Below are 19,045 nucleotides of genomic sequence, written 5' to 3'. Positions count from 1 at the left end.
GGTGAATGGACTACAATTCCCAGAATGCTCAGCGCCACAGACCTCCGGAGACCCCGAGTGCGCAGGCGCAGTAGAGGGGGGAGGCTCCGCTGAGTGGCGTAACGCGTCGGCTAGAGAAGGCGGAAGTGGGGGTGCAGGGGGCCGGAAGTTGGCGGGGTGTCATGGCGGCGGCACAGTAGGGGAAGGGGGAGCTGAGGGGTGAGTGGGGCGGCCGAGGTAGGGTCAGGTCGGGGGGTTGCTGCCGGCCCCGTGGCGGAGGGGTCGTGCTGCGAGAGCCAGGCTGCGGAGGGAGCCGTGCCGTGCGTGGGCCCGGTGGGCTCGAGTGGGCGCCGTGGCAGTGGAGGGCAGGGCCCGGCCTCTCCTCGGACTCTCATCGCCTTTCGCCGCCTGTTCGCTGCAGGCGCATCGCCTGCTTACTTCCGAGGGAAGAAGCGGGACGGCGGGGTAGATGGTAGCTTCTGCGGACAAAGGCTTGTTGCCCAAAAAGCTGCTCATCTTAAACAAACTCTTCGAATATGTTCTGAGTTCCCGGAAAGGACACAGTTAAGCACACCTTTATTTTGCTGATAATGGATGAAGAGAGTCTGGAAGCAGCAATTCAGACCTACAATGCCCAGCTGCAGCAAGTGGAGCTGGCTTTAGGGGCAGGCCTGGACCCATCGCAGCAGTCGGACTTGATTCAGTTGCAGGAAGATTTAAAGCAGCTGATAGAACTGACTGAATCCAGCCTGGTGTCTGTTAAAAAGAGCAAACTTCTGGCTACTTTAGACACAAATGCCTCCTCCTCCTCCTCCCCAGTAGGTCTCCTGGAGCAGGATGCCAACCCAGACAGTTCTGCCCAAGATGAGGAGTATGCTGCTTTTAAGGAAGCCATCGCTGAGCTTGGCACCGACGAGAAGCCTTCAGCTAATAACAATGAGATATCATCAAAGAGAGATGAAGAAACTGCTGACAAAAATGAATCAAAGTACAGTGAAGAGGAGGAGGAGTCTGACAGAGAGGAGGAGGAGGAGGAATTGAGTGGGATGAAGGTTAAAGCCCCCTACTACAGTTCTTGGGGGACCCTGGAGTACCACAATGCCATGATTGTGGGGACAGAGGACTTAGAAGATGGCAGTGCAGGAGTCAGAGTGCTGTATCTCTACCCAACTCACAAGTCGCTGAAGCCGTGCCCGTTCTTCTTGGATGACAAATGCAGATTTAAAGAGAACTGTCGGTAAAAAAGAAAAAGGGGTGGGAGGGGGCTTATGTCCTTCCTGTAGCTAAAGGCCTTGTCGTTCAAAGGGATAAACCTCCTCTGAAAGTACCATGTTTGGCTTTTATACCCAATGAAAGTTTGCCTCTTTGTTTATGTTTTTAAAATGTGTTATGGTAAGCGGCAGCATCAGTTTGGCTGTTTTCTTTAGCTCATGCAAAGGTGAAATGGAAAATCCCATGGGAAAGTTGCAGAGGTTTTACATAATCAATCGAGCAGCTAAATTAGTAACTGATTAAGTATTTTAAAATAAAACACCAAAGCTTCTCTGTCGATAGTGCATACGTTCCAGTTGCACGGAGAGGTTGTAGAGTCTCCATCTTCAGAGAGCTTCAGAACTGAACTAGGTAAAGCCTTGAGCAACCTGATCAGTCTTTGAAGTTGGCTGTGGTTTGAGCAGGAGGTTGGACTGGAGACCTGCGTGTCTGTGTGATCCTGTTTATCTCAAAGGATCTGTGAGCTTTTTTACTGGATGTGTCACTAGCAAGGAAAGCTTGATTCTCTGGGGTGGGATGCATTCTTTGTTACCTGGCCTAAATAATTTGTTTAAGATGAAAAATTAATAACTTGTGTAATTGAAATAATGCACGATAAACCTTCCGTAATTACTGGTGAAGATTTGTCACCGCTGAGAACTCGTTTGCATTTCCTTTAAGGAGAGAAGGAATTTTTATTTAAAGCCTGCTCAAATGAGGTAGAGATAATTCCTCTTCCGCCTTCCCTGGCAGGTTTTCGCACGGCCAGGTGGTCTCTGTGGAAGAGCTTCAGCCATTTCAGGAGCCCAATCTGAGCGCGCTGGAGGTGGGCTCAGCCTGCCTGGCGAAACACAGCGACGGAATATGGTACACTGCAAAAATAACCGGTGAGTCTTGTGTGAGTGTGCTTTGCCAGGATCCTGTGTGGAAGATGAAGGCTGATGCTTAAGTGAATGTAGAACTTGACTATTTTGGTTAATGATAGAAAAATATTAACTATGTAGCTGCATCCCTAAACTGAAAAACTTGACATAGCTGAGAAAACGTTGTGAATTTTGTCAGGCTTGGGAAGGGAATAGGCTAGGAAACAGAAGAGCGTTAGACAAAAAGGAGACGTAAGAGCAGGAACGTGGAAAGGAAATAACTACGTGGTCGTTAACTGCGCCGAAAGGGAAGAGGCAGGTATTGCAGGAATTTGCATGCATATTAGCTTAGAATTGCAATAATTGCTCTTATTTAAACAAAAGTCAGGGGAGCTGGCCCTGCCCATCAGCTGCTGATACAGGCTTCCCCGTGTCCTGGGAAGGGTGAGGGTTTATTCTCTCTTTCCATCTTTCTTTGACTATTATTAGGTCAGAGGGGAGCAAGTTTAACTTCCCTTTAATTCCATTTCTCAGCAGCCTATCTTTCTTCATTTTTAGAAATAAAGTATCAACACAGGCATTGTGGAAATAGCTTTTCATTGCAGTGGGTGCTTCTCCCTCCCAGACAGAAACCCAAAGCACGAAGAAAAACCAGAATTTTTTAAAACGCATATTCCGTGGGCCTTCCCCCTCTCCCATGGGGTTCCACTGGAGCTAACTCTGTTTTAGAAAGCCCTCTGCCACTTGCGTGTTGGAGACATACTTGAACTTTTGTTCCTTGCTTTTCCATCTGTAGACATCGACAGTGGTTACTACACTGTGAAGTTTGATTCCCTGCTGCTCAAGGAAGCTGTTGTGGAAGGAGATAGTGTCATTCCCCCACTGCGAAGTGAAGACGGTGCCTCATCTGCCGAGTCTGATGAAGACAGCGTTGATGATTCTGGTTACGCTAAAGGTAAGAGAGTGGGGACGGTGTGAGCGAAAGCGACTTGTGATCTAGGTCTGCCTTTCTCTGGGACCTACTGAATTACTCTCCTGGAGCTTTCATTGTAAGAGCCTCACCTCTGATAAAAGAGTAGGTAATCTCCTTATAAGTTGCTGAAAGATAGAGAATGGTAATTCGCTATTATGTTACAATTGCAAACTAAAATCTTTGGTTTATGCACATTACTGGGCTAATGAAGGTTGGAGGTTTCCATGGGAACTCCCAAGACGGGAAAGTAGAGGGTGTGATATTTTAGAGTCCAGTTCCAAGCTCTGAGTCCATTTCTTACGTGACTGGCTGAGTTGAGCTAATGAGTGAATCAGGAGACTTCCTCATCCCTTGGGGCTCCGTGTAGCTTCATGACACAAGAGTAGGAGACCCCAGTAACTGAGCGTGTGGTCCTTCCTCGACGTGCCTCGATGAGGTCGCAGGAACAGCCATGCCCTGTTTTGCTATTGAAAGCTGACGCAGAGAGAGCCCAAGTGACTTCTCTGAGATTACACAGACAGCACTGTGCCTGTGCCGCAGCTACGTCACAGGGACAAAGTTGTGTCCTAGAGCTCTTTAATTTAGCTTAATAGAGATTATTGGATCGTAATAACACAGAATTAGTGTGGTGGCCTAGAGGAGCCTCATACCAGAGACAGAAGCTGGAGGCACAGTATAAATACTACAAGCCACAGTGCCAAATTTTACTCTGATGGCATATGTCAGTCTGTATGACCATCCTGGAAGGAGGGAAAGGAAGTATAAAAACTTCTGGATGATTCTGCCTGGAAATATGAGATGGTATGTGCATTAAATCAAGTGAGAGCTTTCATTTAAGTAATTTGCTGTGCAGTGTTCATCAAAGGTGACAGCTCGGTAGGAACCAAGTAAGGCTGAAGGAGCTGCTGAGTGATTCTAGGGTGAGGGAAGTATATTACTGCCTTGTGAGGGGGTTTCATGGTGAGTGGGTACCCCAGATGAAGGTTTTGTGTAGCGGCTTTGTGTGTTTCACTGATTTGTCTCTTCCATGCCACAGTGATAGATTCGGGAGTTCCAGAGAACGGGGAATGGACTCCTGCGTGCAGTTCCTCTTTCGGTGGCTGGGAAGCCCATACTCGTGGTATCGGCTCCAAACTGCTTGTTCAGATGGGATACGAGTTTGGAAAAGGTAAGGGGAGAAGGCGGTGCTGGTGCTGTGAGAGCCTGGCTGCCTCGTCACCTCAGCCTCGTGATGGATCCTAAAGCTAGTTTAAAAAACCAAGATTTTTGGATAAAGGTAAAACTTTTCTTTGCTGAAGGACCTGTTAGATAAGGCTCAAGCTATGTGATGAATCACACCTGCATGGAAGTGTTAGAAGGAAAGAAGGAATAGCTGTTTAATCGAAGTACAGGCATATGTGTGCACCAGCCCCTCTATGGTAGTAGCAAAAATTGGCGGCATTTGGAACCATGGTCAAGTTCGTGATTAAAGCCGTGAGAACTGTTGTATGAGATGTTCAAAGGCTTTAGGTAGAAGGGAACTGATCCATGAAGCGTCTGATGTCTGTGTTAAAGCATCTTCTGGCTCAAGACGCAGACTTCAAAGCCTGCCGAACTAGCTTCTCACTACACAAATTGTGTTGAGCCTTGGGGGCTTTAGGAGGGCAGTCTGCTACTTGCATTTGTCTATAGCTCTCCCAGAGGAACCAAACCAGTTTTAAGAAGAACCGGAGTTGAGAAGCTGAGAATGTGAGGCTGAACCTAGTTTCACAGAAACCGGCCTGACGGATGGCCTCGGGCTTTTTATCGCATATCTTCTGCAGTAGAAGGCCCCTGTCGTAGCATCCGCATCCACCATGCTGTGGCCTTTGCTGCTCCCCTTGACTTGGATGGTGGTCATCGCTTTTTGTACCTCGAAAGCCTGTTTACTTGTTCTAAGCTTGTTACTGTCAGCGTGAACTTGTGGTGGGAGGTGACTCAAGGGGGGATGTCCTCGCTTGCAGTAATCGCTTGGTGTCTCTCCTCAGGGTTAGGCAAGAATTCTGAGGGCCGCGTGGAGCCGGTGCAGGCTGTGGTACTTCCTCGAGGAAAGTCCCTCGACCAGTGTGCTGAGGTGCTTCAGAAGAAGAAACAGGGGAAGCTGGACACAGGCAAATCGAGGAAATGCCGAGCAAAGGGAAGCAGCTCTGGACAATCCCCTGCGGGCAGCCGTAAGCCTCCCCGCAATGTGTTTGACTTTTTGAATGAGAAACTGCGAGGGAAGAGCACTGGGGAGAAGGCGGGAGGGATGGCGCTACCAGAGAGGAACAGCAAAGAGATCTACCATGCTAGCAAGAGCACCAAGAAAGCCCTGAGTGTCCGCCTCTTCCAGACAATGGAGAAGATTGAACAAACGCAGAAGGATATCAGAGGAATCCAGCAGGCCCTGGCGCGCAACATTGGACGGTAGGAAAACATTCTCTTTGGTACTGCAGGATAAACTGAGAATTCTGGGCGCTTCTGGGAAGGGGTGGGCTTGAAATGAGGTATAGGAGGAACAAGCGAAACAGACCTGGATGAGACCTAAGGGGAAGTGGAGGAGAGAGACTTTAGCGTGTGCCTCAAACCAGCTTGGACACTGGCAGATGCGTCTGGGGTCCTTTGGGAATTCAGGCTGCGGCAAAGAGAAGAGCTCTCTGAGGAGAGGTACTGGAGTCCTTTCCTTCTCACGCCCATCTCTGCAGCGTTGCCTCTGAGCATTGCAGGAGTACATTTTCTAGCCCAGATTGTGCTGAGCATCAGGTTCTTCCTGGCTTTCAGCAGGTCACTTAGCTAATCCCTCCTGGGACGATGACAAGCCTTTGATCTTATCATGCAGGATGACAATGCCGTAATGCTTTTTGCTTTCAGGCACAGCATTGCTACAGCTCAGCTGGAGGAGAAGCTGGCTAATGCACACAAACAGCTGGGGCAGCTGCAGGCCCAGGAAGCCAGTCTGCAGCGGGAGCAGAAGAAAGCAGACACGCATAAGAAGATGACGGAGTTCTAGTCTCTGAGGAAGGCGTCTGACTGCAGTGATTGTCCTTCTAGCCAGCCCCAGTGCTCATGGCCTCAGAGCCTGGGTGAGCCATCCTGCTCCTCTGGGCCTCAGGCTGCCCAGCCTGAAAACTGGGCTGAAAAGCAGCAGTTTCTAAAACGAGACGCTTCTGAGCTCTGCTGGCAGGGGGAGGAGTACACATCCGTCCAGCCCTGAAAGCATTCAGTAAGCCTGAGCCTTGTGTAGGGACTAGCTACAAGAAACACGATTCTCTGCTCTCTTGCACACTTCTTTCCTCTGTTACCACTGCGGCAGCACCTCCATCCAGAGTCTGTAGCTACTCGGGTGATAACATTGCTGGCTACGAACCAGCTGAGGGGCTTTGGGAGCCCCACATCCTGCCGTCAACCGTGGCTTCTGTTCGCAGCCAACTGACGAACGCAAGTGGAGGCAGGGTCCCGAGCACATTCCGGTGAAGCAGAAAAGGGTTGTGCTGGGTGAAAACAACAAAGGCAGACTGCTTCAGCTGCTCTCTACCTTCTGGTTTTTGCTGTGGGACTTACCTGAGAACTCATTTGGGAGCAGTTCCTTGTAGCCCTAGTGTAATGAATAGACAGAAAACTGGCAGCTTGGAGGTGGGTACTAGTGGCCTCAAGCATCGGATTTCATCAGTTTGACTGTAAGAGTATCCCTAGGACATGCTATAGCCTAACTCATTGACTTGGCATGGAAAGCTGCGTGGTTCCACAAGCAGGGTGCCAAAGCTGGGGGCGTAAGACAGCAGAGTAACGGATTCTCAAACCTCCTCGCTAGGAACAACTCCACGGGGAACCTTGCGATTTTTGCCATCGTTACGTGAGTTTTTCTGTCCTAGGTGGCTCTCTGAACACAGGTCCTTTTATTAAAAAACCTCAGGACCCAGATCCAGGTCGGACTGGGCCCTGGATGAGCACAAAGATCAGGAGGTCTGTATGTGCCCAGCATGCAGCCCTGTCTGTGGGAGGGTTCCAGGCTGTGCTGGAAGCAGGCCAAGCAAGCGAAGTGCCCTTCCCTGCAGCGTGGAGAGTCTTTGGGCAGGAAGGATGTCTTCTCCCCTAGGTTATATTCTGCGTTGGTGGCAGCCAGTCCTTGCCCCAGAGGAGATGCTGGTTTCATCAGACTCTGTTTCTGGTGGGACTTGTGCATTGTAATTGCTTTTTAAAAAAAAATGGTTTGCAATTTCATGCCAGTCTCTTAAGGACACATTTTTTTCTTAATTTAAGAAATTGATTTCCTTTTATTCTGTGAGTCATTTTTCTAATGAAAAGTTTTGCTTTTTTATCTGTTCCTAAGAAATTTATAGAGCTGTTAGCCTGGGCAGGGCTGCACCTACTTGTAGGGTCAGGCTGCCAAACTAACCAGAAAATCTAAGGCTGAAGCAGATACGATCAGAGTTGTTCAAGTCATGTGGGATTTAGCATTGCTGCAGACACACCTCAAAAAACACAGAGCGACAGCAAAAGTAAACAAGGTGAACATCTTCAGGAAGCGTTAGAGTGACTCTCTCGTCTTGGAAAGCACTTGGATCCTGCTACGATGGGCACCGTGGAGATGTGAAAGGTGGCATGGGCTGCCTTGAGCACTTCAGCATCCATCGGTTTCTAACTAAATTGGCCGTATCATCTCCATTGTTCTGAATTTGTGTTCTCCACGCACTGGGCTTAACTCAAGGGTTTAACAATGGTTGCTCAGTGCCCTTCCCTCACAAATGGCTGTTTGTTTCCCACACTCAAGCGTTGAGTGGTGACAAGGATTAATGTGCCTGGCTTAGCACGGGTGCTTCCTGAAGTGGCCCGTGGCTGGTGAGCTGAACTGGGCAGAGAAATTTCTTGGGGTTGTTTTGTGCTCTGACACTATTTAACATCATCCTCTCTTTAAGAATTGGGTGATTAGCCCTGTGTCTCAGCTAAGTCTTGACCCTTCCTTGGGATTTCCAAGCCTCACTTGTCAGACTCCTATGTCAATGGCTGCTGTCTCCTGCCCAAGGCAGTTCACGTCCCTGGTGAATAAAGTTGGTTTTTATTTTTTCCCTCTGTCCTTGTAAGGCGTTGTTCATTTGCAAAGTAATGATGACGTGTGACAACCCATTCTTTCCTTATATTCACCTGCAGATAGAGAGCTGGTGCTAAAACCAGCTCGGTGGGAAGCGGAGCGCGGCAGAGGGTGCTCTTCTGTGCCGGAGCCCGTCTGCAGCGCTGCTCGCAGCCAAGGCGGGGAGAAACCCAGCCAACCATTGGGTGAAGCAACCACCTCTGCAGGCCAGGAAGCGAGCTGTGGTGTGTGCTGCATGGTATCTGCTCGGAGCTGTCTGCTCTAGAAGGAGCTAAAGAGGAGCGGGAGAGCTCAGATCAAGATGTTTGAAATGCTCGGGAACCTCTGATCAGGAATAACTCTGTGGGATAAAAGAAACGAAATTCTCCAGGTTGGCTGGCAAGGAAGAGAGCATGATCGGATTCCCGCTCTTCACACTCACCGGCTTTTGAGTTTCTGCGAAGTAAGTGGTGTTGCTTTCTTGCCTGGCAAACTTGGGTATCTGCAACTAAACCAGGGGTTGACAAATACTTTAAAAAACTTGATCCATATAGAAGTTGCAGCATTGTCGGGGATGCTGTTGCAGCTAGCTAGACTGGACAGGCAGGATTCCTACGCTGCAGTGGGGAAGCATCGGCTGGGTTAAACTGTCAGTCGGCTGCGAGGAGGGCTGCAAGCTTTGTGCCTCTTAATGCTTTGTGCTCTGCAAGCATCTGGGCTTAAAAAGGAAGGAAAAGTGTTTGAACTTGGCTACGCCGCTGGGCTCCCGTGGCTTGAATCTAGGGGTTGAGTGGGAACGGATTATTGTCGTCGTGAATGAATTGTTGAGTTCAGAGGTGTGGGGCATTGCTTTCTTCAACAGAAAAATTTCCAGTTGTCTGTGGGAAGGGGGACTAGATTTTTTTGCTTGCATGTGGGACAGCTCCTGGGGAACTGCTGAGCTCTGGGCTGCAGGTGAGAAGGCTTGAGAGAGTGTGGTCATTGAAATGCTGTCCTCTGTAAACCTGAAATCAGGTCAAACAACTGAATTTGTGGCAAGAAAACCACTGTGGTAGGCAGGTGATTCTTGAGAAAACATGCATCTCCTTAATACGCCCGTCCCGTATTTGGGAATCTGGCTTCCCATCACTGCGGTCTTGCCAGAGCTGGTGTCCTGCTGCAGCTCAGCTCTGCAGAAAATCTCCTAGCAGGTTCTCGACTTCTGCTTAGAAGTGCGTTTCTCTGCCCAAGTGAGTGTTTCCAGCAATCGCGGAAGGGCGGGAAGAAAGAAAAATGCTGAAACTGTGTCAGCCTTGACCAGAGCCACATGGTGTGAGCAGGCGGGTCACTTTCCTTCAGGTTTTAAAATTATACTTTCACAAAAGCCACTCCAGCACATGAGCAGCGATCAGCACTGTAATTAGAAGCGTGCATCCAAGTTTTGTGACATTTGGGTCTGGCGTTTAGAAATACAGTTGGCCCTTTCTAAACGAAACGCCTCTAGAGGAGTTTGACGATGAAATCCCGCTGTGGAAATGCGAGTGAAGTGGGTGCGATCTCGTGCCTGCTCCGTGTTTGAAATAGTCTTAAAATTTACTAATTGCATCCCACGGTCTAGGGCTGATTCAGTGTTGTTGACTAACTGTTTCAGGGCTTTCACTTTTTATAACTGAAAAGAAAAAAAAGATCTACTTCTGCTTCTTGGGCCTTTTTTTCAGTACAACTCCCCAAGGTACCCACGCTGGGTTCGCTGCAGCCATGTTCGCGATCGCTGATGGAAATCAGCTTGTAACGTTTGTCCTGGTTTCTTGCAAACACGCATTTAGTAGTTTCATAGACTTTCTTCTCTGCACTGAGCAGTGCGTGGTTTTATCTGGGTAGATGAATCAGAGGCCAGGCAAAATCGTCAGCAGCAGCACTTAATTTTACAGTAAAGTCAATCTTGTTTTCATCAAGCCCAGCTGAAAAACTTGCGCCTTTTGTAGGAGTCGCAAAAAACCTCCCATGTCCTGGAGTGAGAAACCAACTGCATTTATCGTGCCTGTGCTCAGGTGTCACGAAAGGGGGTTATTCCCTCCCGGGTGGGCTGTGGCTGTGCCTCGCAGGTACGCAACGGCTGTGACTGCTCTCGTCTTCAAAGCCATCTTGGCTTGCGGAGCCTGCGCGTTACGAAATGCCGCCTGCTGAGTCTCCTGCCCCGGAGAATAGCCCCGGGACTGGGAGATCAGTAACTTTATTGGCAGGGAATTCAGGTGTGCCTTCGTCTGTTTTGAGACTTTGCCTTGCAAACCTGCTCAGTCCTACCTGAGCGACTTCAGTCAGGCACTGGGTTTTCCTCTTAAATTGGGAATTCTGGGAGAACCAATGTGTCGTCCTAAGAAGTGGCTTCTCCCAGTGACTGCTGAGCCTGAAAGAGCGTGCGCTGGGCATTTCTATAGTCAGAAATCCAGGAGCAACCATCGACCTCCTGCACAACAGAAAGTAGGTCAGAAGAATTTCTCTGCGTTAATTTTGACTTAGGAAGCCTCTCCCTTCATTCTTCAATCTTAAAAATTCAGGGATGGAAAATCCACCTGCTGTGGAATAAGCTGCCCCATGCATGCGTGAAAAGCTCGCACTTCGATTCCGACATAACACCAGCTCCCAGCCATCGCACCTCGTTATAATTTTGTCTGCTAAACCTCAGAGCCTGCTCAGTTCTGCCCTGAACGCAGCCGCTTCTGCAGCCTGCGATCCTGTCCCTCTGATGAGCTGAACAAGTTCAGCGAGGACTGTCTAAAGCGACTGCCCGTGTTGCAGGTAATCTGTATAATTAATGTATGCTCAGACAGAAAAGCAGTGTTGTCTAATTAAAACGTCGTTGGAGAGGGAACAGCCTTCCCTTCCCAGCTCTGATCTAAGCCAGTCTGTCCAGCCCGGTTAGTCCCTAAAACCTCCCTGTCTCAGTTTCCCCGTTGAGATAATTGCTCTCCAGGGGTTAAGGCTTCAGTCAGGGAAGTTTCCAAAGGCGTGGGAAGTTCTCAGACAAAAGGGTGCTACAAGTGGGCAGAGACTTGCTGGTTATTGGGGTAAAGATGGGCCAACGATGCCGCCGCGCGACCTGGGGTGCGGGGGAGAGGGGAGCGAGATGGGTCCCTCGATGGGCGCAGACCTCCCCGCGCGCCCTCGGTCTGGGACTGCTGTAGCACCCGAGATGCAGGCGAGGCAGGGTGCCTTCTCATCGGAGCTCGTCTGATCTTTGTCATCCGGATTAAGATATGTAAGAGGGTGAGTAAGAGGTGCGCAGGTGCCCCACGGGCTTTCTGTGTCCCCAGCTGCGCCGGTGGAAGCTGTCCTGCTGGGCTGTGCCAGCCCTGTCCCGCCTGGGGACCCTGCTGCCGGCCCCGCCGGGGTCGGTTACCGCGGCCTCTTCGAGCCCTGCTTTGGTGCGGGGAAACTGCCTCGATCTCTCTTTGGACGCCGGCACGCAGATCGCGAGTAGCAGGCCAGCCTTTTTGGGGAGCGGGGCGTGCACAGAGCTGGGAGCAGCAGCCGCCGTCTTGACACCGGTGCAGGTGAAGCGGGGTCAGCTTTTGCTTTGGGCTTTGCAGCACGCTGACGGCGGAGCGGGGTCAGGGACCATGGGACGGGGTGTCCCCGAGAGCCCCCCTGGGAAAGGTGCGGGATCCTGACGGGCCGGGGAGCCTCTGCTCTTTGTGTCTGGCTCCCGGCACCGTCCTGCCTCTGCACCGCTTGCCCTGGCCTTGCCGCTGCCGTGGTTTGCAGGGGAGGAACTTCTTCCTTGAATAAGGCGCAGGGAAGGCTAGCTTTGGGCAAGGCATGGCTTTTTCTTTAGGCAGAGGAAAGCGGTCGAAAGGTCGGGCGTTTTCTGCTCTCGTGTCACAGCACAGAGCGGCTGCAGAACCGGGGTTATGGTGGCAGAGGCGGCGCAGGGTCCGTGCGTGCCGCGCTGCCGACGGCAAAGAGCCGGCCCGGCTGGGCTGGTGCTTGGTTGCCATCCCAGAGCTCCTGGCCCAAGTGCGGATCGTGCTGGGATGCTGCAGGGAGCGACCCGGCTTCCCGTGAGAGCAGAAATGTCTCGGTGGGGTTTGCGGGGCTGGGCTGGGCTCAGCCCCCCGGCGCTGCAAAGGGGGTGACACCGGTGATGCTGGCAGCACCGTCGCCCCCACCCGGGATTTTCTCCCCGGTGACTCCGCAGGTCCCATGGCACGGGTGGACGGGCCCGAAACCTGCAGGGCTCGGAGGGGCAGAGGGCGAGACCTGCTGCGGAAGGAGGGTGTCCCGGCGCGGGCCGCCGAGCCTGGTGTGTGAGGAGGGAGAGGCGGCTGCGAGGCTGAAGCTCACCCCGTTTCCGGGAAGCTGAGTCATCTGTTTGCCCGTCCCGTCTGGGCCACCCCGCAGCCTGCGCTGGGGAGCGGTACCACCCCCGTCCCGCAGCCCGGGGCAGCGTCCCACTGTCCCCAGAAAGCACACGGGCACTTTTGGGATGTCTCCAGAGGGTTTTCAGGGCCCGCGGGCATCTCCTTTTCAACGTCTTGGTGGCAGCTTGGGAGCTGGAATCCTGTTGGGTTTGTTTGGTTTTTTTTTAAAAAAGGAACCAAAATCTGAAGTCTTTGCAGGGGGTGGCAGAGCACCCGCTGCAGGGTGTCTGCACCAGCCGGGCAGAGCAGTGAAGGCACCGTGGTGACCCCGGGGAGGGCAGCGGCTGGCCAGAAAATGGGGCCCCCGGCGCACGTCCTCCCCCAGAGCATCTGGAGAGACCCCCTGCCCGGGGGGCTGCGCTGCGGGGGCCCCGGCAAGCCCTGGGGGCCGCCGAGCACCCTCTCATGCCGTGGCGAGCCCAGCAGCGCCCGGCTGCACCCCGACTTGTGTTTTCTCTCCCCAGAGCTCGGCTCCGCAGCAGCGTGGGAAGCGGCTCCCCCATGGCTGCAGCCGGCGGCGAGGGGCTGGCGCGGACCCCGCTCCTGCCGGCGGGCGCTGCCCTGGCCCTGCTCGGCGTCCTGGTCTACCTGGGCGCCCTGTGCGCTGCCTGCAGACGGTACGTGCTGCCCGCGGCCCCTCGGCTTTCCCTCCGGGCGCTGGGGACGGGGCTGGGGACCCCTCGGTGGCACGTGGTGGCTGCACGTGGAGACCCCACGTGTGCCTGTCCTGAGCTGGGACCGCTGGGATCCGCTGCCCTGCTCACCCCGAGCCCCTGGCCGCAGCCCCAGTGCAACTCTGCCTGGCCTGATCCTGCACCCCTCCGCCTCGCTGTCCCCGCCGCACCCCCTGCGCCCGAAGGAGCCAGGACCGGCTGGGGATGGGGACGTGGCCGTGCAGGAGCAGCCTGGAGAGAGCTGAGCTGCGAGCGGGATGGGCAGGATGGGTGATGCCAGGGGTGATGCTGGGGATGCTCAGCGCGGCTCAGCAGGGTGCAGGATGCAACTGAGGCCCCATCCAGCATGGACCCTGCTGCAGGGCTGGCGAAGGACCAGGGTTGTGGGTTTGGGGGTTGCTGCTGCCCTGGTGAGGGGCACACGGCAATGCCCATTGTGGCCAGGTCGGGGTCCCGGGGCACCCCACCTCGGGCTCAGCCCCGCTTCTCCCCGCAGCAAGGGCAGGAAGAAGAAGGTCCCTCCGGACGGAGTGAAGCTGGTGGACGAGGTAAGCGCATGCTGGGGGGGGCAAGATCAGCCCCGGGGGGAGCTCTGGGCACCCCAGCACCCAGCCATGAGCCTGAGGGCGTGCATTCCCCCCGTTGCAGTCCCTGCTCAGACAGACGCAGCTGCGGTCGCTCAGCAAGTCCGACACGAAGCTGCACGAGCTGTACCGGGTGAAGGCCAGGGACGACAGTGAGTGGCCGTCGAGCCGGGGGAGCCGACGGGGGCCGGTGGCCCTTGGCGGGTGCCCGCAGTCCCCGCACTGCCTGGCGAGCGCATCGCGGCATGCACACACGTGCCACGGTGCCCGCGCGGTGCTGGCGCAGGGGTTGGTGCTTGCAGCATCCCCGGCATCCCCCGTCTCCTCTCCCCGCAGCCCAGCGGCCAGCCAGCCTGGGTTTCCCCTGCACCGCAGCCACCGGTGCCGATGCCCTGCAGAGCTCCGGCGTCAGCGTCCTCCTGCACCGCGAGCTGCCCCAGATCCCCGTCCCCGAGCCCCCCGCCGCCTCCCCGGCCCCCGACCAGACCTACTCCAACCTGCTCTTCACCCCGCTGCGGAAGCCGGTGCCGGACACCGGCTACGAGTGCCTGGCGGTGGGGGGGGAGGATGCCCCAGTGCCCCCCATGCCCACCGGCACCCAGGTGTCCCCCCCGCATGCCGGGCTCGGTGCCGCCGATTACGCCTGTGTCCGCAAGGTGAAGAAGACGGTGCCTGCGGAGGTGCAGGATGCGGCCGCGGCGGGGCCTCCCGCAGCCCCGCGGTGCTGGGATGGCGCGGGCGATGCCCCCCGGGCGAAGGTAGGGCTCTGGGGGGGCGGCAGGGATGGGGCATGGCGCCGGTGCTGAGCTCGCTGGATGGGGGCGCATGGGGGGCTGTGTAACGCCCTGCCTCCTTGTAACGCCCGTGTTCGGAGCAGGGTGTAAATTAGGCTACTGCATTTCCCATGGGGGGGGCAGGATGAAGCCAAGACCCCCGAGGGCAGGCGATGCCCGCGGTGCTGGTCTCCGTGTCCTGCAAAAGGCCCCCGAGTCATGCAAAAAGTGGGATCCCCAACGGATAATCCACTGCTGGGATCCTGCCGGGGGCTGTGGGAAGCTGGGGGGGCCACGGGCGTGGGGATACCCTGTGGTGGGCAGGGATTGCCCTCGAACCCCCCCCTTCCTTTTGCAGCTGGAAGAGATGTACTCGACGGTGTGCAAAGCCACCAAGAAGAAAACCCAGGTCCCCGCAGCGTCCCCGAGGGCCGCGAGGGAGGTGGGTGCTGGGTGGCCGCCCCCCCGCCGGGAGGAGGGTGCCCCAGCCGGGTGCTGGTCCCCGGCAGCCCAAGGCCCCCCCGACCCCTGCTACGAGTCCATCAGCGACAGAGCCTGGACTGCTCAGGGCCGCGGCCCCGACCCAGACTACGAGGCTGTGGACCTTAACTGGAAGAAGGCGGGGAAGCGGGACAGGGCGGGGAAGCCCTGTGCCCCCGAGAACCTGTACGAAAGCGTCGGTGACATTTGGGCGGGGGAGTCCCGGCGAGCCTCCGCCAGGACGGCGGCCAACGGGCTGGAGGTGTACATCACCAACCTATAGCATCCCCCGGGCGCGGGGGCCTTGCCGCAGGGTGTCCCCCCCAGCCAGCTGCCGTCGGGGTGGGGGATCCCCCGGGACCGGCTTTCCAGGGGGTTGAGCCCCCCGGGGCAGGCGCGCACCAGCCCGGCGCCCGCCGGCGCGGCGGCATCCCCGCAAGCGCTTTCTGTAGATATTTTATGTTACTTTTCTTGAAGCGTCCTTGTCCCATCCCCACCCACCCGGGTTGTTATCGGGGTGCCCCGGGGGATCATCCCGACGTCGGGGTGATCGGGGAGTCTGCAGGGCGACATCTGGCCCGAGCCGGGTGCTGGGTGGGACCGGGCTGGCGCTGCCACCAAGATGGGAACCGGCTTGGGACCGGTCGTGTTTTGGGGTGGGCCAGCCCCATGGCCCTGGACTGCAGGATCAGGCCCCTCATCAGCGGGGTTGTGCCATGAGCGAGGGTCTCCGTCCTCCTCCCTCTGCCCGGGGGGAGAGCAGGGCCCCGTCCACCCCCCGGGAAGCCCCGAGCAGCTTTGCTCCCATCACTGGAAGTCCCTGGTTATGGGGACCAGGGGCCCCGTGCCTCGGTGCAAGGCAGCACGGGCTGCCCGTCCCCCACTCCCGCCTTGCGGGCACGTGCAGGGGTGCCCCCGCAAGCAGCCGTCCCCCAAACACCATTAAAAGGCTGAGAGGGGTTTATCCCCGTCGGGAGCAAACACTCTTAAACTGGATCTGAACCCCTGGTTGTGGTGGCTGGTGCTGCTGCTGCAGCAACGCGGTGGTGCCAGCGCCGTCGGGCGCAGCGTAACCGCGAGCGGGTGCAGGGATGGTTTTGCACCTCTGAGACGGGGATGTGCAGCCACCCAGAGCTGCTGAAACGGGGTGGGCCGTCCCGGAGCGGGGACTCGCCGTGGCTGTGCCTAAAACCGCGGCTCGGGGGCTCTGCGTGGGGTCGGGGTCGGAGCCGGGGGGCGTTTGCACAGCGCTTGCTGCCCACTTGCCTCCATGTCACTCCCACGGGTGCTGCAGCCTCGACGGGTGCCAAAAATGCTCGGGAGAGCTGGACGTGCACTCAGAACCCTCGGACCCCGCGGCTCAAACTTTCCTCCTGTCCTCCCCATGGGGAGTTTGGCACCCCTGCCCCGAGGGACGCCGGTGTCTCCCGGGGGATGCGCCTGGGGGGGGCTCTGAAGGCGCTGGGCGGCGGGTGCTGCGCTGATGGCGGCCCTGGTTTCACTGCAGCCCCTCCGGATGAGGCGCAGCCGCTTTGCGTGGCTCCGGCCGGAGGCTGCCCGACCTCGCGGCACGGTGGCCCGGTGCTCGCAGGAGCCGGCTGGGACCTGCGGCAGCAGAGCGGCCGTGCCGTGCGGCAGGCAGGCAGGAAGCCACGTGCCTTCCTTCGGCAGCTTTGCCCCTCCATCGAAGCGGGCGAAGAGATTAAAAACGAAAACAAGGCGTTCAGCAAAACCCGCTGCAGGCTGAAGACGTTAAAGCTGGGAGGCAGCTCAGGCGCTCGTGCCGCTTCGTCAGCCCCGCGCTCGATGCCAAACCACAGCCGCTCGAGATAGAGGACTCGGCCCCGGCTGCTCCCATCCCCCTGCGAGATAAGGGCCCCGATAGAAAACGGCACGGGGCGGCTGGCGCCGATGCTGCCGCGCTCTTCCTGCTGCCACCCGCGCCGCACGGGAGCGTGGGCTTCCCCCCGCGCTGCCCCCGCCTCATCCTTCCCCTGCTCCCTTTCTCCATCATCCCATCCCGCAGCTCTCCGGGTCTGGGTCCCTCCTGCACCACTCGAATCCCCTGGGAGCTGCGTTTGGGCTGCACCGGCCCCGCGCAGGAGCATCACCTCCTCGCGGGACCAGAGCTGCTTCACTCCCGGGGCGGGACGGGCCCTGCGCTGCCCACGGGGTCGGGACGTGGGTGCCACCGTGCCGCTTCCGCACAGCGCAGGGCTGCGCCCGGGCCAGGGAAAGCTGCGGCTCTCGCCGAGCCGGGGGCGGCCAAAGCATCTCCCAAACCTGCCCCAACAGCAGCAGGAAAAGCCCGGCGTGCCGGGCTGCCCCTAACGCCTGCGCTGCCTGGGGGGCTCGGCAGAGCCGGACTCGCGTTTAAATGAGAGCAACTGCCCGTCCTTGGGGTGGTGGAAAACGTGCCCGGAGCCCTGGCTGGAGGCTCAAAAACTGGGTGGTGAACGAAGGATCCCGAAACATCGCTTGGAGTCTCCTGGTCTGGCCGGGAAGGTGGGGGTCGGTGTCAGAGCGAGGAGAGCGGGGAGGGCCGGGAGCACCCCTCGTCCCAGGGGACAGCAGGCTCCCCGCTCCTCCCCGCTGGCTGGAGCCCACTCAGGGCCAGGCTGCCCGGCGCGCTGCGAGGGGACGGTGCTGCGAGGGGACGGTGCTGCACGGTGCCATTCCCACAAGGGGGAGTGAGCAGGAGCCCAGCACACACCGTACGGCGCTGCACGCTGCACTGCACGCTGCACTGCACGCTGCGCTGCACGGTGCTGCACGCTGTATGGTCGTGCACGGTGCTGCAGGCTGTGCTGCACGCCATATAGTGCCGCACTCTGTAGGGTGTTGCACGGTGCTGCATGATGTATCGCACGCTGCATGGTGTTGCATGCTGTATGGTGCTGCACGGTGCTGTACGCTGTACTGCATGCTGTACGGTGCTGCACACTATAAGGATCCGCACCCTGTGTGGCTCTGCACCCCCCGTGGCTCCGCACCCCGTGTGGCTCTGCAGCCTGTACGGCTCTGCACGCTGCATGGCTGCACGCAGCGTATGGCTCTGCACCCAAACCAGCCCCACACCCGTACAGCTCCGCACGCCACGTGGCTCCGAGCCCCGTACAGTCCCATACCCCGTGCAGCTTCACACCCCACATGGCCCTGTACCCCTTGCAGCTCTGTACCCCACGAGCAGGCAGCCGGGCAGCCCAGGAGGGACAGGCAGCGCCGCAAGGCCCCGGCTCCCTCTGCGAGATGGGGCACCACAGCCCAGCCCAGGGCCGGCCCCGGCGAAGGCATCCGGGTACCACGGGAGCATCTCCCAGGGATGTGGCACCGGGATGCCACCCTGCAGAGCCACCCTGCCCGGGACGGGGTCAGGCTGGTGGCACCGGAGCCCTTGTGCAACGGGCAGGCGATGCTCGCGGGAGTTGCACAACGCCGAAGCTGCTGGAGCCGCCAGCTCAGCGATTCGGCCGGCGTTAACGATTAAACCAGAGCGGGGGGCGGCCGGCGGAGCCAGCGCCCGGGTCCCTGCGGCCGAGCCCGGGCTGGGTATCGTAACTCCGGGGGGAGGAGAGCCGTCGTGCCTGCCGCCAGCGCTGCGGGGCTCGGTCGTTAACTCCTCCGGGGCCACGCTAACGAGGGCCGCAGGGCCAGAGCCCACTGGGGCTGGGACAGAGCTGCGGGCCGGGGATGAAGGCTGCTCTGGCCGCACTCCTCCTCCTGTGCTCCCCACCACGGCCCCGCCGGGGATGCTCCTGGTCCCCGACCCCCAGCAGCCCTGGCTCAGCCGGGGCAGGTTTGGAGCCCCGCGGGTGCCCCGGTTCCCGGGGGGGATGCTGCCCTTCGCCCGGCTGCTCCCCCACTTTCTGCAGCGTGCAAGGGGACCCCGCGGGTGGCCGTGCCGGGGTGACACCCCGTCTCTTGGCCGGGCACACGGGGGCTTTCCTGGTTTGCTGTTTTTTTTCACGCTTACGAAAGTGCCTGGCCCCTGGCACGGTGCAGG

General features: G+C 57.4%; 2 protein-coding genes across 4 annotated transcripts; both read left to right on the top strand.

Moving 5' to 3' along the window:
- Positions 1-72: 72 nt before the first annotated feature.
- Positions 73-11,338, top strand: ZGPAT (zinc finger CCCH-type and G-patch domain containing). Of its 3 annotated transcripts, none has more exons than XR_012676320.1 (8): positions 177-1,216; positions 1,984-2,117; positions 2,890-3,048; positions 4,103-4,234; positions 5,073-5,490; positions 5,935-8,102; positions 8,212-8,594; positions 10,669-11,338. XR_012676320.1 is itself a non-coding variant. In XM_075166808.1 (6 exons), exons 1-6 carry the CDS (start codon positions 570-572, stop codon positions 6,071-6,073), a joined length of 1,629 nt encoding a protein of 542 aa, XP_075022909.1. In that variant the 5' UTR covers positions 73-569; the 3' UTR covers positions 6,074-8,133. The 3 variants fall into 3 exon arrangements, 1 of the variants encoding a protein (XP_075022909.1); XR_012676319.1 differs by having other exon boundaries at positions 10,797-11,337; XM_075166808.1 differs by lacking the exons at positions 8,212-8,594; positions 10,669-11,338 and having other exon boundaries at positions 73-1,216; positions 5,935-8,133.
- Positions 11,339-12,232: 894 nt separating this feature from the next.
- LIME1 (Lck interacting transmembrane adaptor 1) lies at positions 12,233-16,034 on the top strand. Its single transcript, XM_075166809.1, has 6 exons — positions 12,233-12,678; positions 12,996-13,148; positions 13,702-13,753; positions 13,854-13,941; positions 14,126-14,547; positions 14,921-16,034. Exons 2-6 carry the CDS (start codon positions 13,033-13,035, stop codon positions 15,323-15,325), a joined length of 1,083 nt encoding a protein of 360 aa, XP_075022910.1. The 5' UTR covers positions 12,233-12,678; positions 12,996-13,032; the 3' UTR covers positions 15,326-16,034.
- Positions 16,035-19,045: the final 3,011 nt, after the last annotated feature.

This window comes from Calonectris borealis, chromosome 17 (assembly GCF_964195595.1).
Source record: "Calonectris borealis chromosome 17, bCalBor7.hap1.2, whole genome shotgun sequence".
Taxonomy (NCBI): Eukaryota; Metazoa; Chordata; class Aves; order Procellariiformes; family Procellariidae; genus Calonectris; species Calonectris borealis.
Note: the sequence above shows the minus strand (reverse complement) of the source record. Positions and strands in the feature narration are given on the sequence as shown.